Source organism: Nematolebias whitei, chromosome 10 (genome assembly GCF_014905685.2).
Source record: "Nematolebias whitei isolate Nwh7 chromosome 10, NemWhi1, whole genome shotgun sequence".
NCBI lineage: Eukaryota > Metazoa > Chordata > Actinopteri > Cyprinodontiformes > Rivulidae > Nematolebias > Nematolebias whitei.
In genome coordinates, this window is record NC_056507.1 from 38867438 (window position 1) to 38885013 (window position 17576).

Genomic DNA, 17576 nt, shown 5'->3' on the forward strand with positions numbered 1-17576 from the left:
CTCGTTCCGGGTCTCATACAAATCTGGGTTCCCCGCGGTTACGACAGTCCCAGGCATAGCGTCCCGCCACAGAAAAAAAAATAAAACATTCAGCGGAGCTGCTGCCACCAACGCCTTTTTCGAGGCAATCATCTGATTCACCGCGAGAAAAAAATGTTAGAAAAGGCAATGGCGTCGTCCAGCGGGTAGCGGCCCTCCACTGAAAAACATTCAGCGGGGCTGCTGCTAACATCATCTTTTTTGAGGAAATCATTTGATTATCGTGAGGAAAAAATGTTAGAAAAGGCGATGGCGTCGTCCAGCGGCCCGCCACGCAAAAGCACTCCACGGCGCTTACCTTGAATAAGGCAGCTTGTCTCTGCTTCTCCTCGGGGAGAAGGAGCTCACCGGAACGGCTGGAGGTTGGCGTGGCGGAGACCCAGGCATCCTTAGCAAAGGTTGTGCCGGTCAAAGCTGGACAACTTTTCCTTCTTCGTTCTTCTGACAGTGCTAGCTAGCTGGCTGAAGAAAAAATGGGAGCCGATTACCCAGTCTAACCATAATTTATACGGACCGGGGGTGAGGCCCACACAGTAGGTGGGCGTGGACTAAAGTTTTCAGTGCTGCGCTGCGCGCGAAGGGATACACCCACTAGCAATAGCCTTAAAGGGCGAAGCCTATACGAAATAGAACAAACATTAACTGCTGATGGTGATTTTTAAACATAATGAATGAAACTTTTTCTGCTTTCATTAGTCTGAGATAGTCATGTCAAGCCGCTTTTTTGGAGCAATGACTAGAATTATAAAATAGAATAATTAGAAATTGTGGTTGTGTACATTTATGGAATTTAGAATGCCGTAATTTCCAGACTATAAGCCGCTACTTTTTTCCACACGCGTTGAACACCGCGGCTTATACAAAGCTATGGCTAATGTGTGTTATTGTCACGATCCTCGAGGTTGGAACCCAATTGCAGGGAGGCGAGCGAGGCAGGAGTTTAAAATAAAAATAATTTATTTTAAATAACAAAACAAAAGGCTGTCGGTGCAGCAAAACTTACTTTGGCAGACAGGATCAGAAACTAGGCAGAGCAGATCATCAGATGGACAAAAAACTGACAAGACAGAGGAGGACTGAGAAATCTGTGAACACAGAACAATCACCGGACAAGGAGTGAAGGAGAGAAAGGCTTTTTATGAGACAGAGGGAGAGTGAGTCATGAGAGCACCTGGGCAGGTGGCTGATGAGGGACAGGTGCGAATGATAAAGACTGAGTGGAGAGGCAGACTGAGGGTTGAGTGGAAAATAACAGAATCAGATAAACAGAAAATCACACACAGAGCAGAACAACAAAAATATAAAGAGCAGACAGAGACAGAACCTTGAAATGGAAGGAAATGATTTAGTTTGTGGGATGATTGTTTGAAGATATTAATGTTGGTTCCTGGTTGCAGCTTGAAGGAGAAGGCAGAGGCTTAGGCAGATGGGGGGGCAGCGGGGGCCGCTGACCGTGACAGTTGGTTCCTGGTTGCAGCTTGAAGGAGAAAGCAGAGGCTTAGGCAGATGGGGGGGCAAAGGGGGCCGCTGACCATGACAGTTGGTTCCTGGTTGCAGCTTGAAGGAGAAAGCAGAGGCTTAGGCAGATGGGGGGGGGCAGCGGGGGCCGCTGACCGTGACAGTTATTTTGTTTTTGACAGGCTAACGAGCTTCATGCTGCCAAAATATTTAGCCTCGTCGCGCCCGGGAGCTCACATAGCTGCCCAAAACATGTCTCTCTTGGAGGGTGGGTCCTCGTGACTCAATGAGACTGCCTGTACAAATTAAAGTTTTTAAAAATCTGATCAATGAAATTACTGAACAGGTCACGGGGGGGAGAGGACCAATGAAACTTCCTCCTTCCCCAATTGGGGAGGGGCAGGACGGGAACGAAACCCCCCCCCCCCCCCATTGTGTCCCCAGGGAGGGGGAAACTTCATTTCGTTTGCCCCCACAACAATTTGCAGCCACTCAAAATAAGTGTGAATGGTGCATTAATGTGGCACTCTGAGCTCAGTGGGAGTCTTGGACGAATAACAACGAGAAATCATTGACCAAGGCCCTATTTACACGGACACGGTGGGGGGAAACATAGTTTTTTTTCATATGTTAATTAGAGAAAAGATCCGCGTTGACACGGACGGATTTTGTGTTTACATGCATCCGGAGGAATCCCCCCCCTGCCCTCCCGAATCCGCTGAAGTTACCATGCTGTGTCATTAGTTGGTGCTGTGAATTTTGTACCTTCACCTAATGCGCATGCGTGCTGCCTCGGCACGCTCCTTTCCTCTGGGCTAAAAGCGCAAAACTGAAAACAGAGCAGAGTCCAGTTCATTAATGTAGTTTATAGTTCAGTTAACTTGTTTTTAATAGTGTGTTCAGTTGAATTATCAGTGTTTATGTGACATACAGTTTGTGGTGTTGAATAAATTTAAAAAAATTAAACCTGATGTCTTCATTTTCAACTTTAGTAACATGCAATATGTTTAGCATCATTTTAAATTTGAATTACATAATGTCCAGATAGCTTGATTTAGCTCAGAGATTCATTATATCTCACACACTAACATAAATACTGTTTATTATTATTAAACTGTTATTATTTAGCACATTTAGTATGTTATAGTGCAGCACGACGTGTGCGCGTGCCTCGTTCTATAAACAGCGACATTAGAACTGGATTCGACTGTGTCTCTTCCAACACAGATGTCGGTCACAGCACCTGGAATCTGACGTAGATAAACTACGAGATTAAAAATATATTCCATCAATTGTAGTGAACTAGACCTCCGACATCAATCAGTCTCTGAAGACCTTCAGGGGACAGGAACTGTTATTTCATTGATTTGAATCCAGAAATACAAATTATCTCATCAAGAGACTATTTAATTGTATCCTGTTCATTTAAATCAACTGTGAAACAGTATTAATGATTTTTAAACCTCATTAGACTTGGATCATACAAGTAAATGTCTATTTACGAAGTGTGCATTCACTCTTCTGTCTGTGTGAGGAGTGGACCTGATGTCGGTCGAAAGTCAGAGACAAGTTATGAGAACGAAGTGCCTTGTTTTTAAAACTCTCGGACAGTAAATAAGAACTGGCTGGCACCTGCTTTCTCTCACTTCTTTAAAATATTTCTCTGTCTGTACTAACCGTTCTTAAAACATTTCTGCTGTCTGTTGACTTCTAATAACCCTCTGACATCACTAAAACTACACCCCTGCTGGTTGTTTCAACCAATCAGGAAGTACCAAGTGACAGGAAGTGGATACCCTTTAAAAGTCAACACTTCTTGTAACTATTCAGTCTTCCAGAGTCTTTTCCAGTCTTTGAGTTTTTCCAGTCTTCTTGGAACTTTCAGCCTTACATGGAAGACTCAGTCTTACTGGGGTCTTCCAGCTGAACTAAGTAGCTGATGGATTTGACCATGTGCCAAGGGTCCATCCATTCCAGCGTAGTCACAGCCTGCCTCGGCTGTGACTCAACCCAAGCATTAAATGCTCAACTTCTAAGGAAGCTTATTCTGTTGAACTGAGTACTTCGTCATGACTTCTGACGACCCCAGCCACTCTGACCGGAGACGCTGAAAAGGGAGCGTGCCCATGGACCTCTGTTCCAGAGTTGATGTATCCTCTGCTAAGGTAACAAAGTCGTTGCACGCCCTGAGTGTACCGGAGGGCTGAGCTGGATTCGGAGGAAGGGTGCCATTTTCTGGTTCAACACATAACTTTCATCCATCTAAACCTCCTCTTTAAATCTTTAAACTTCTATTCTCCTTCTCTTTAAACTTCTATTCACCAGTAAATCAAGCTAGATGCCTTCAGAGATGAATCAGTCTCAATCAGTAATCTTCTGTTGTCTTGTTTAGTAAATCGTGCCAAGTTTATTAATCAGAAACAGATCAGCAAATCAACGTGTACATGTTTTGATGTTAAATTTTGATTCTGTTAAATAAATGACCGCATTTATTCTGATGGGTCAAAGATAAATTACGTCTCATGTCACTGATTAAAACTCCACTCTCAAGTTATCTTGGCCACATGGAAGAAATTTAACTCGAAAAAGAAAGAATCCGTTGTAATTGGACAATTAATATTCTTTGTGCTTGAACTAGTTTTAAGAATAATTAATTAGTAGTATGTTACAGTGAAAGCTGTCCCTACATCACTACATAAATGGTGGCTCGTTCGGTTTTCTGAAGAGATAAATTATGTGTGACATGAGATAGTGTGATATTGTGGAAAAACGCTTCATGTTGGCATATAAAACGTCCAAGTTTTGACTTTGGTAAGACATATTTCACGGCTGTGGTGTTCAGAAAGATACAGAATTGTGTTGATGTTCATTTTGAAGCTGGAAATTGTCATTCTGTGTGTGTGATTAAGCTGTAAGCAGAGAGGAAGGACACGTCATTCTATTTGAAACTCTTTCATGTCTGGGGGTTCTGCGGTTCCGACCCGTTCTGATTATTGGACTCGAACGAGTCGTGTTTTAAATGGTGAGACGCTGTCTGTGAAACTGAGCACCGACTCAGAAAGCTGCTTCTATGCTGATTCGCTACTTTACACAGGTAATTTGTGCATTTTCGAAGCGTTAATGGGCGATATTGTGGTCGGACTGTTGAAGCTAACAGCTAGCTTACACAGGTACACACGAGCTGTGATTGGTCGAGGACAGCTACGTGAAACGTTCTGATTTGCCGAGAAGCTGGTGACATAACACCGTGTACGTCCACTTACGCAGGCGTCAGCACAAAAAGCCCACCCCGATGTCCACGTGTCTGTAAAGTCACATGACCCCGGAAATGAAGCTCATTTTTTAAACGGAGTCTTCCTTAGTGGTTAAAAATGCTGAATGACAGCCCTAAATTCATTCCTAACCTGATGAGTTTATGCCTAAAGAGCGTGCTTTTGAAGCGACGCCACGTTCAAGCTTTGAATCTGTCTATAAATGCTGATTTGGACCGTGTTCGTCCAATGCTAATCGAAGCTAACGGCTAACGACCGGATGTCAACAGGACGGTTCACAGGAAGTCGTCAGTGACTCCTACCGTCTAAGACGTGTAGCTACAGTCAACAGTCACCCTGTGGTAAAAATAAGCTTGCACCACCACCTGCTGTTGAAAAAGAGTATAACAGTTTTTCAGAACTGAGAGCTGCAAACTCGTTTTTCATTTTATTTCGAAAAAGATGCATGTGGGTAAATAAAGATGTTAATCAAGCTTGGTTTATGAGTTACTGTTTTAAATAGCAAATTCTGGTAAATTAAACTGCTTAAAGAGCGTTTAAAACTACAAAGTTGCTGTCAGACTTTTTTTAGAAAATATTGCAGGTTTATTAATTTTAAGTGCATTTGAGTAAATAAACACTAAAATAGCCTGGTTCATCGTATCTGTTAGAATTAAGCTCATATTAAGTAACACTGCCACAGGAAGCATTTACTTATAATATTCATGGGGTAAAACCTAAAACAGGTGCCCAATTATTGAAAAGTTGGCTTATAACAGTACTGTTGATGGAACCCAGAGGTAAATAGTATGTGAAACTCACTGCTCACTTAAATACAAACATTTACCTGTTGAAAAACTCTAAAATTGTGACAGTTTAACCAGATAGGTTTTGCTAAACAGTAAATACGACCATGGCAGATTTAACAAAAGCTAATAATGATAATCCTGCTCCAAGTGGTGTAAAGAAGGACTGGCTTGAGAAAGCTTTGAAGCTGCTCACAAATTCCTTATCTCCATATGGTGACCAGGTGGACTGCATGAACTCAACAGATTTAGTCGACGAACTCAAGGAAGTGGCAAGCAGTGTAACTTCTGCAGCCATAGAGAAGTTGGGCTACAAACAGCTAGCTAAAATAGCACTCTTGCTGAAAGCTGAATATTACCTTGAGGCCAACAGGACAATAGCCCTTGAAATAAAGTTGAAACGTTAGACAGAGGCCTGCGAAACAACACATGAGGAGTGCCTACAACTCATGGCACAGTTTCAATTGGTAAAGGAGACCTGGGAAGAAAAACTGCAACGTGAAAAAGAGCTCTCACAAGCTCAGGTGTTGTTACAAGCAGAATCATATGAGGAAAAGCTACGTGAAGGAGGGGTAAAGTACCAAAAACTGTGTTCAGACTATGATGTTCTGCACCAACAGTTGCAGCTAATATCAAAACCTCTGGACGAGTGCATATTGGAAAAAGCGGCATTAGTCCAACTAGGCGTGCGTTTACAAAGTGAGTGTCATATATCACGTGAACGCTTAACAGCTTGTGAGGCAAAACTTGTGAGGCAAAACTTGCCGCAGCCACAAATAAAATCACAGGTCCACTCCTCACACAGACAGAAGAGTGAATGCACACTTACTTCGTAAATAGACATTTACTTGTATGATCCAAGTATAATGAGGTTTAAAAATCATTAATACTGTTTCACAGTTGATTTAAATGAGTGGTTTACTTCAACATTTAGAAATGGTATGAACTAAACACACTTTTGATTATCAAGATATTGTAAAATAGTTAATGATAATATAAAAAAGAAAAGTGTTCTTTCAATTGATTAATTCAGGATACAATTAAATAGTCTCTTGAGATAATTTGTATTTCTGGATTCAAATCAATGAAATAACAGTTCCTGTCCCCTGAAGGTCTTCAGAGACAGATTGATGTCGGAGGTCTAGTTCACTACACAATCGTAGTTCAGAAAATCCTGATGCATGCTCAATAATCCAGGTAGAAAAATCCAAAAAAGTTCAATCTGGTCCTCTGGACATTCAAAAAAACAAAAAACAAAACAGTTCCAGTTGCTTTGTTTTGTTTTTTGTTTTTTTGAATGTCCAGAGGACCAGATTGAACTTTTTTGGACGTAGTTCAGAAAGCACTGTGTCTGCCGCCATGTTGATAGAAATATGCCGTCTGTCCGACCGCGCGTGCGTGCGCGCATGTGGTTTAACACAAAGCCTCAGAGGGAGATGTTTACTTTATCAGCGGGCGGTCAGCCAAAAACCTCCATTCTGGAAGGTGGGTTCAGAAACCTCCGGATTCAAAGAGGGGGGCCACTGGTGTCGTGTAAATGAACAGCAGAACCGCAGAGAGAAAGGTGCGGATTCACTCAAAATACGCACCGTGTAAACGGCCCCCAAAACTGGCCGCATGCACAGAGCAACTTTTGCTCCAGTCTGCCAGTGGATCCTGACAGCAGAGCCGTGTAAAAAAACATCCTCTATCACCAACTGGTTTCGAAAGGCAGCTGTGTGATGGAAGGCAGCGCACATTCAAGGGCATAGTGCGCAGGAGGAAAATGAAGATAGCGATCGATGACTTCCTGGTAGGCTACTGTACTTTTTTTTTAACCAGCCGTGTTACAGGCACTGTTCAGAAAAAAAAGTACTGTACATATATGTGGATGTTATTGTTACGTATTTAATTAAAAGTTTTTAAAAATCTTTGTGTAAACATCTCGAGTTACAACGTGAACACCCGCAGCTTATAGATAAGTGCGGCCTATATATGTACTTTTTTGTGGGTGTGGCTTATATTCAGGTGTGCTCAATAGTCAGGAAATTACGGTAAAGGGAGTTTATCAACAGACTACTGCAGCCAAAAGATCTGTGCAATAAATCAGCTGATTTAGCTGCTCCTGGTGTAACAAGCCAAATTCTATCACCAATCTGTCTGCATTCAGCTTGGCCTATGGGTAATGAACATGGAGGTGTGCTAATCCTACCTGCATGTTTGAGGCAGGACCAGTACTGCCTGTGGGCTGATCGGACACACTGAAGAGACTCGAGTGCACTGAAAGACAACAATAACCCCCCACAGTTCTGTAGAACACACAGATAGTAACGTTTGACCAACAGTGACACATACCTTCTGTAGGGACAGCTGAGATCTGCGAGCTGAGGTAAAGGATCTCCAAGTAATGTCTGAACTGTCTGACACACAGACTGAGCAAGGGAAGTCAAATTGTATCCTCCCTGGAAAACAATCAATGAAAAACATGTCGCTCAGACGTGACAGGAAAAACAAAAAGATGCCTCACAGGTAGTGGTGTAACGTACATGTGGGTGTATTGAACAGTTTCGGTACAGCATGTTCAGTTCAGTCTACATGCGTACTGTTTCGCTTATTTTCTCACTCATTAAATTTTCTTAATGAGAGATTATGTGCCGCGGAACTAAAGTTCCTACGCGTGTTTCAGCACAGCGATATTATCTTGCAGCACGCGTAGCATTAGCAGCCTAGCAGGCAACGAACAAGCCATCTCATTGCAGTCTCCTGTTTGGGAACATTATGGCTTTCTTGTTAAAAGACAAGTGAACAAATCCAAAGCTGTGTGTCGACGTTGTTTCACGGAGATTGGATCTGCAGCAGGCAACACGTCTAACTTGTTAACGCACTTGAAACAACATCATCCGAATGTGAACGTCTCTTCTAGCAGCTTGGTGCAAAGCCTGATAACAGCAGCATTTAAACAACCTTTATCAGGTCATTCAGATCGGTCCAAAGCAATAGCACAAGCTGTAGGAGTTATAAAGCTCTGGATCTACGTCCAAATGTTGATGCACTGGCTTTAAACATATAATTAAAGTTCTTGAGCCCTGCTGCCTACGACATCCCATCACGTCAACACTTCAGCCAAAAAATTGTAGCAGTACTTTACGAAAAAGCTCAAATTTATATTGTCAACAAGCCTGACTCCAGATTTAAAGCCATGTCACATTGATGATGAGCAAGAGAGAATATTCAACCACCTCATATGATGACCGTGCAAGAAGAGGTATTGTTATTGTATTATTGAGATCTCATTAACTTTTTTAATTTAAAATTATAATCTTATTAACTCAAATTATTTTTATCTCTGTGTTGTTTGCAGTCTGAGGATGATAGCAGCTGAGTCTTCTTCATCCACCAGATCACCTCCAGCTAAGAAGTCTGTAATGACTGAACTTGTTTACTTGGAATATTTTCAAAATAAACATTTTGTAAGTCTTTATTTTGGCCTTTTTTGTACCAAAAATTAACCGAACCAAGCCCTCCTTGAAACTGAACCGAACCAAAATGTGATTTTAGTGTACCGTTACACCCCTACTCACAGGCGGCAAGGCTTAGGCCTGAGAGTGTTTCAGGACCGAGCATTAACCAAAGAAACGTAGCACTATTGCTTTAATGATTTAGAGTAACTGCATTTTGTCTAACCTCCAGAACGACACACAGTTTTCCTTCAGCTAGGTTCATCAGAAGATGTGTCAGGTGGGCAAAGATTTCTGGAGTGGCACACATTTCCCCCTGAAAGCAAAGACATAAACAATTTTTTTTTTATATAGTTGCAAAGTTTCTCAGAGTCAGTCTCTGAGTCATTATTTATAGTAACCTGAATGAACACATACATTTGAAGCATGCAAATGTTGTTAGATGAGATGGAAATATAAGTTTTGCACAGGTAACATGCATTGTAATACATAAAATCAGCTAAATATTGTAAGTGTACTTGAATGTTTTTATCGTTGTAAACTGTATTTGGTACCTCTGGATCTCCAATGGCTGAGTCAAAGCCAGCACACACCAAGACCAAGTCAGGACAAAACTACAAGTGAGACAATTTAAAAAGTCACGTCTTTGAATTATTACTTAAAATTTTTTGTATTTTTTAATAACTTACCTCATATGCGACTGGCAGAAGAATGTGGCAGAAGACGGACAGATAGTCGCTGTTTTTCATTCCCACCTGAGTACAATCATAATGAGGTATTTGATCCAGTCAAGTTTATCGACTATTAAACTTCTGTGTAAACAACACCATCCCCACCAGAACAGTGAGATGCTTTCCCACTAACAAACCCTGGATCACCACTGACCTGAAGGAACTGCACCAGAAAAAAAAGAGCCTTCAGGGAGGGAGACCGGGAATTATTGAGGAGTACACAGAAGCAACTAAAAGTCAAGACAAGAAACAGCAAGGAGGTGTACAAGAAGAAGCTTGAGAGCAAGCTCCAGCAGAACAAAATCAGAGAGGTGTGGTCAGGGATGAAAAAGATCACAAGCTTCAAGCAGAAGGAGGATCAGAAGGATGGAATACATTCTTCAATAGGTTCAGTTCATAAACAAGCTCAACATCCTTCTCTCTTGCCCACAGCCATACGACTGTTGCTCAAGATGGCTCTCGCTCAAGACAGACGCCTCTGCTCTCCCCCTGTTCTCCTCTTCCTCCTGCTTTTGCTCTCTGTCTGTCTTGGAGCTCCTGGCACACATCTCCCAAACAAAAAATACTATTTTGGATCTGGTGAGCTGGACTTTCAATGCAATCAACAAAATATTTTCAACAAAACGACAGGGTCCTGGAGAACCCTTTTGTCCAGATGAGACTCACGCTGCGGGGTACATAAGAGATCCGTGGGAAGTTTGGTAGCTGAGGTGTCTTTCAATTCTGTCTCAGGAGGACGCCAAAGACGCTTATATGTTTGGATTTATGATAGAAGGTTTCTGCTCTTTGGCATTGGCAAGGCTCTGTTTTATCAACTTTTGAAGAATACATCAGCAGCAGTTTTGGCCATAGCAAAGCTTTCGAGTCTGTGTGAAGGTTTAGTTTGTGCTATGAGTACTCAAATTCAGCTGATTTATGAGCTAAACCATAAGATGGAGGCGATTTGTGAGAATCGCAGGCCACCTGCAGCTTCTAGGCCTTACCAGCATCTTGGGATCAACTTTGAAGAAGGCTCATAACACGGATCATGGAGTGGAATACCCATTAATCTGGCCATTTTGGATCAGGAAAGTTCCAGCAGAACTCAAGGCTGACAAGAAAAAAACAGTCTGCCTGAAGAAAATCAACAAATGTGGCTTATCTGAATCTGACTCCCCCGTTTGGCCTCAGATACAAGCCAACTATCAAATTTCTCCTGGGACATGGGTAACTAAGGAAAAAGCTTTGTCTATCGCAACCCTCCCCCCATCCCCTCTGAGAACTTCTGTACAAGCTTCCATAACTGCCAGCTGAACAACAACATCAGGACTGTGGCCTATCTGAAAGTGCTCATGGACAAATCTCAACGTCTTGATGTCAAATGCATATGTAATGTGCTTAAAAATGTGCTTGCTGGTAGAGTTTTTGATGTCTCAAATTGTGTCCTGATAGGACGAGATGTGAAGAGATCTTTTTTGTACTACCACTATCCATCCTCATGGGTCTTACCTTTTTCTATTTAAAAGTATTCTGATAAAGAATAAGGGGCAGCACTATTATAGCAGCAGCAACGGGCACGCTGCCCATCTTTCAGAGGACTAGCAGGTGCTAAATAATTTAAAATAATTTATTTTAAATAAAAATTCCATGCCAATCGTGCGGCTCAATTCAATTCAATTCAATTCAAAAATACTTTATTAATCCCAAAAGGAAATTATTTGTTGTTCTAACTCTTTATCCTCATTTCATTAAGACATGTTATAGATGCTGATGGCTGTAGGCAGGAAGGATCTCTTGTAAAGGTCAATCCCACAGTGGATCCTAAGAAACTGGCTGCAGATGCCGTTCGATCCGTCCACTCAGACTCGGCTGGCCTCTCGGTTCCCCCGGGCTGTAGAACCGCCCGAATGCCGAGCAGAACTCCTCCCAGAGCGATGGCCACTCCTCCCAGCAGTCTGCCAAGCTCCTCGTCGCTGCAGACGGGGAGAAACTGTAAGTGCAGAGGGACGATCCTGTCCTTCTGCTGTCGTGAGCTGTGTTTCCTGCTAGTTCCAGGATCTCAGCGGTCAGGTACTCGAGCACAGCTGGCAGGTAGATGAGAATACATCCACAGAACATCCTTTTCAACTCATTTGAGATTTGGGGCTGTCGTTGAGATATTATTTGAGCTTTTGCGATGTTAATCAGCTGCTGTTGGTTGTAGAAAACTGCCTTGTTCCCATGGTTACGCATCATAACAAATGTCCAAAACTAAAAAAGTTTCAGTAAAAATCCTTCCAGCTGCACAGCATCCGATACCAGAGGAAACATTCATCCAAAAAATGTGATTTACATCCAGAAAAAGAGGAATTAAAGTTTTCAAAAGCAAAATCTCAGAATGAAAGTAACAGAACTGCTCCAACATGCAGCCACCTGGAGCGGCGCAATTCTAGAACATCATCCATCAAGACGGCTCATCCATCAATCAGCCAATTATGTGTCAAGTCCAATCTTATTTTGAAAAACTGCCATAGAGCGAGTCCACGAAAAATGAACCAATTAAAAAAAGGGGGGGAGGGGCGGTATGCATGCACACCTATTTATTCGCATAAGTTTGTTAATCTGAATGCATTCTGTCCTGAGCCAAGCTGTAGGACCTCCTACTGTACTGATGTGCCTCGACACAAGCAGCAAATTGTCTGGACATCTCCAGGTAAAGAAAAAAAGATTCTGCTTGTTTTTGTTTGTTTGCTTCTCTAGGTTTTGACTAAATGCTTTAAGGAAATGTTATCAGAATCCTACTCAGTATAAATCTTCATTTTGTCAGGATTTTATTAATCAGAGTTAGCCAGAGGATTCTAATATGATAATGCATTGTGGGTTTCTCTTCAGTTTGTTTGTTCTGATTATTTTTAGAGCTGGTTGGACCCACCATGATCACCGTGAGCTATAATGTGCTGGCTCAGTCATGGAATGATCCAGCTGTTACGTTAACATTCCAAGTAGTGAAAACAGCTGACGGGGACTGGAATCTTTGTGTGTACTCTGACACAGAGCTAAGGTTCAAGTCATAACAAAACATAAATGCAACTCAATAACACTGAACTGTTTTAATGTGAAAAATTTTTATTTTTAGAGCACAGAAGTTTGAGTGCATTGAAAATTTTACAGAAACATCAGCAGACATGTCATTTGTTGACTCGCTGACAGCCCGCTATGTGTATGTGTACAGTGTATGTGTATGTGTGAAAGTGTACAGAGTGGATAAATGATATCACAAAAGGGTTTGAGGTACAAATGAACGATCACATATAAATTCACCCAATCAGAGCTGACCATTTATAGCTGAATCACCCAAGAGATTACAAACGACAAATATGAACAGTCCCAAAATGACACATTGACATTATGTAATAAAAACAAAAACAGGATCAGTGTAATGATAGATTTAAAAAAAAAAATACATAAGAGTTAAAAAAAACAACAACACTTCACATTCTAAATTTGTTAACCTAAATTTGCGTTCAATTTTATGAAATGGTCATAAATAATATTTGTAAATTTTCCAACAAGTAAATATTTAATATTTGTAGATTGTTTAAAATCTAGGTTCCAAAAATGTTATACAGGTGCATCTAAAAAATTAAATACTGTGAAAAAGACTTTTCTGATGTTGTCTCTGGTTCAGGAGTGGCTTGACTTGAGGAACGTGACATTTGTAGCTCATGGAGTCGTCTGTGCACAGTGTGCATGAGTTTCCAATGTGGAACTTTATCACAATATTCTCATTTTCTGAGACACGGTTTTGCTTTTTCATTATTTGTATGATATAATCATTAAAATTACAAGAAATAAAGGCTTGAAATATTTCACTCTGTGTAATGAATCTATATAATATGAGTTTCACTTTCTGAAAAAAAAAAAAAATTTAACTTTTTCACAATATTCATTTTTTTTTTATTGTACCTGTATATGTGTCTGCATAAAGCACACAGCATCAAGGACCACATCCACCCAGCACAAGGACTCTTCCGTCTACTATACTCAGGCAGACGATACAGGAGTCTGTCATCACACACAAAAAGATTCAAAGACAGTTATTATTCACAAACTGTCAGATAACTCTTCATAATAATACTGAACTATTGACAATAACGTTGCACTAATCTGTGACACCTAATATGTTTAATGCTGCTGCACTAAAAAAAAAACTTTACTGTTTTTCTTTACATTTTATACTTTTGTTGGATGTAACTGGGACACTGTGTACACAATTTTGTTCCACCACATGTACCACATGTGATGTGAATGACAATAAAGAATCTTGACCTTGACTATGTGGTTGTATGTCATGTATGTCATATCTCATGCCATAGTGCCTATATCATGTATGTCACTACCTTACCATCATATGTGCATTATATATCATGTGAATTTAAGCTGATATTATTACCTGGGAAATATTTATGCAAATTCATCCTACATGCACATTTATATTCTACCATGTTGTCATTTACTATATTTCTTTTGGACCTTGTAAATATTATATTTCTTTTCACTTTTTGGTACTTTATTTTGTACTTTGTTCTGTGCTTGAGTTTGTTATTTTCTTTTAGCGAATCAAATATTTCTTCTTATCCTGAACATTTCATTGCGTTGTTGACCTTGTGTTAACCTGCATTTGACAAATAAACAACATAAATGTAACAAAAATGTAATGTAGATAACTTTAAATTCAGTCGTCCCTCGCTACTTCATGGTTCATTTATCGCGGACTCACTCTATTGCAGTTTTTCAAAATAAGATTGGACATGACACATAATCGGCTGATTGATGGATGAGCCACACGATCGGCATGGAATTTTTATTTAAAATAAATTATTTTAAATTATTTAGCACTTGCTGCTCCTCTGTGCAGCCCACACTGCAGGATATGCCTCCTCCTGCAGCTGATCAGCTGTTCTTCGTGCCGAGCGGAGCAGTGGGCATGGTCAAGAGCATTTGCAGGTGGCTGAGAGCAGAGGAGGCAGGGAGCTGAAATCATGACATGCTGTGCTTTTTTAGAGCGTTTAGAGTTTAGAAACATTGTTTAGAATATTGCGTGTGTGGGAAGGGTTTTAAACACCTTTATATACAGGTCCTTCTAAAAAAATTAGCATATTGTGATAAAGGTCATTATTTTCCATAATGTAATGATAAAAATGAAACTTTTATATTTCAGATTCATTGCACACCAAGTGAAATATTTCAGGTCTTTAATTGTTTTAATACTGATGATTATGGCATACAGCTCATGAAAACCCAAAATGCCTGTCCCAAAAAAATAGCATTTTTCATCCCACCAATGAAAGACAAGTGTTTTTAATACAAAAAAATGCCAACCTTCAAATAATCATGTTCAGTTATGCACTCAATACTTGGTCGGGAATCCTTTTGCATGAATGACTGCTTCAATGCGGCGTGGCATGGAGGCAATCAGCCTGTGGCACTGCTGAGGTGTTATGGAGGCCCAGTATGCTTCGATAGCGGCCTTAAGCTCATCCAGAGTGTTGGGTCTTGCGTCTCTCAACTTTCTCTTCACAATATCCCACAGGTTCTCTATGGGGTTCAGGTCAGGAGAGTTGGCAGGCCAATTGAGCACAGTAATACCATGGTCAGTAAACCATTTACCAGTGGTTTTGGCACTGTGAGCAGGTGCCAGGTCGTGCTGAAAAATGAAATCTTCATCTCCATAAAGCTTTTCAGCAGATGGAAGCATGAAGTGCTCCAAAATCTCCTGATAGCTAGCTGCATTGACCCTGCCCTTGATAAAACACAGTGGACCAACACAAGCAGCTGACATGGCACCCCAGACCATCACTGACTGTGGGTGCTTCACACTGGACTTCTGGCATTTTGGCATTTTCTTCTCCCCAGTCTTCCTCCAGACTCTGGCACCTTAATTTCCGAATGACATGCAAAATTTGCTTTCATCCGGAAAAAAGTACTTTGAACCACTGAGCAACAGTCCAGTGCTGCTTCTCTGTAGCCCAGGTCAGGTGCTTCTGCTGCTGTTTCTGGTTCAAAAGTGGCTTGACCTGGGGAATGCGGCACCTGTAGCCCATTTCCTGCACACGCCTGTGCACGGTGGCTCTGGATGTTTCTACTCCAGACTCAGTCCACTGCTTCCGCGGGTCCCCCAAGGTCTGGAATCGGCCCTTCTCCACAATCCTCAACAGGGTCCGGTCACCTCTTCTCGTTGTGCAGCGTTTTCTGCCACACTTTTCCCTTCCCACAGACTTCCCACTGAGGTGCCTTGATACAGCACTCTGGGAACAGCCTATTCGTTCAGCAGTTTCTTTCTGTGTCTTACCCTCTTGCTTGAGGATGTCAATGATGGCCTTCTGGACAGCAGTCAGGTCGGCAGTCTTACCCATGATTGCGGTTTTGCGTAATGAACAAGGCTGGGAGTTTTTAAAAGCCTCAGGAATCTTTTGCAGGTGTTTAGAGTTACATCGTTGATTCAGATGGTTAGGTTAATAGCTTGTTTAGAGAACCTTTTCATGATATGCAAATTTTTTGGGACTGGCATTTTGGGTTTTCATGAGCTGTATGCCATAATCATCAGTATTAAAACAATTAAAGACCTGAAATATTTCACTTGGTGTGTAATCAATCTGAAATATATGAAAGTTTCATTTTTATCATTACATTATGGAAAATAATGACCTTTATCACAATATGCTAATTTTTTGAGAAGGACCTGTATACTAAAACAAACTACTACTTACTACTTGTACTACTATTCCTACTTCACATTTTTTCACTTATCGAGGAGCTTCAGGGTACAGATCCACCACAATAAATGAGGGACTACTGTAATTTGTAATCAAATGTACAAGTTGAACGAACCTGAAATTTGACCCATATTCAAGAGATATTAAAGAAGATTGATTAATATCTCAATGTTTGCAAGTATTTAGAAAATCACTGTATGTCTTTGGTTCATGATGTATTTATTAACTAACTGATTTTAAGTGGGTACAGTTGATTAAAACACTGAAAGCAAAAAAAACGTGCCAAAAAACATACTGGAGGTCAGCGGAGGTTTAATGTCAAAGCCAAAGACATTAGAACTGAACCCTGAAGTTTCTGACTAGAAACCAACCACTGAAACCAAAGCAGCTCACTGGATGAAGAATAAATGTAAAGTACCTGGTTCCATGGCACATTGATGTTAAACCCTGCTCCCTTCTCTTTGCCAACACTGTCATAGTTTGACTCTCTGAGCTGGGGCCAAAAGTTTTGATGTTCATAGCGATGCCAAGAAAAGTAGAGAACGCTATATAAAAAAACAGTTAAAACCGACAAAACGCAGAATTGAAAACAACATCCAGTTAAACTTGGACATTTCTTTAAAATGAAGAAGACCTACTTTGGATCGTCTTCAAAGCAATACTGCACTCCTTGGCCATGATGAATGTCCCAGTCTACAATCAACACCCTGAAAACAGGCAGTGTGTTCGCATGAGACCGAGTGAGTGTCTTAAAAGATAAATAAACATAAAAGGTCATACTACCTTTTGACTCCATATTTCTGCTGTGCATATCGGGCTGCTATGGCCACATTGTTGAAAACACAGAAACCATTAGCAGCACTGCGCTGACTGTGGTGTCCTGGTGGTCTGTTGGATAATCTCACCAGGTATTAGTTACATATTCATTATGCCCAAGTCTCATGATCTGTGGGTGATTTGATCATGTGTGTATCTGTGTCCAGAGTAGGTAAGTGCTCTTTGAAGCTTTGACCAAAACATGTTAATTAGATTTAGGTAGTTCAGTTATCCAGCGTCCAAACTTACAATGAGACCTTTGTCTCAAATCCACCAAAAATTCTGTGGCATAGTTTTAGGACAA

The 17576-nt window shown here is 41.0% G+C and overlaps 1 protein-coding gene across 1 annotated transcript in view; it reads right to left on the reverse strand.

Moving 5' to 3' along the window:
* The window catches only part of hdac10 (histone deacetylase 10), a 72691-nt gene that overhangs the window by 27202 nt on the left and 27913 nt on the right, over positions 1-17576 (reverse strand). Inside the window, exons 5-12 of the mRNA XM_037683736.1 lie at positions 17240-17344; positions 17095-17163; positions 16875-17001; positions 9681-9746; positions 9546-9605; positions 9218-9307; positions 7889-7995; positions 7746-7813 (exon numbers count right to left, since the gene is read on the reverse strand). Coding sequence (XP_037539664.1) covers positions 7746-7813; positions 7889-7995; positions 9218-9307; positions 9546-9605; positions 9681-9746; positions 16875-17001; positions 17095-17163; positions 17240-17344 — 692 coding nt within the window. The remainder of the gene's footprint in view (positions 1-7745; positions 7814-7888; positions 7996-9217; positions 9308-9545; positions 9606-9680; positions 9747-16874; positions 17002-17094; positions 17164-17239; positions 17345-17576) is intronic.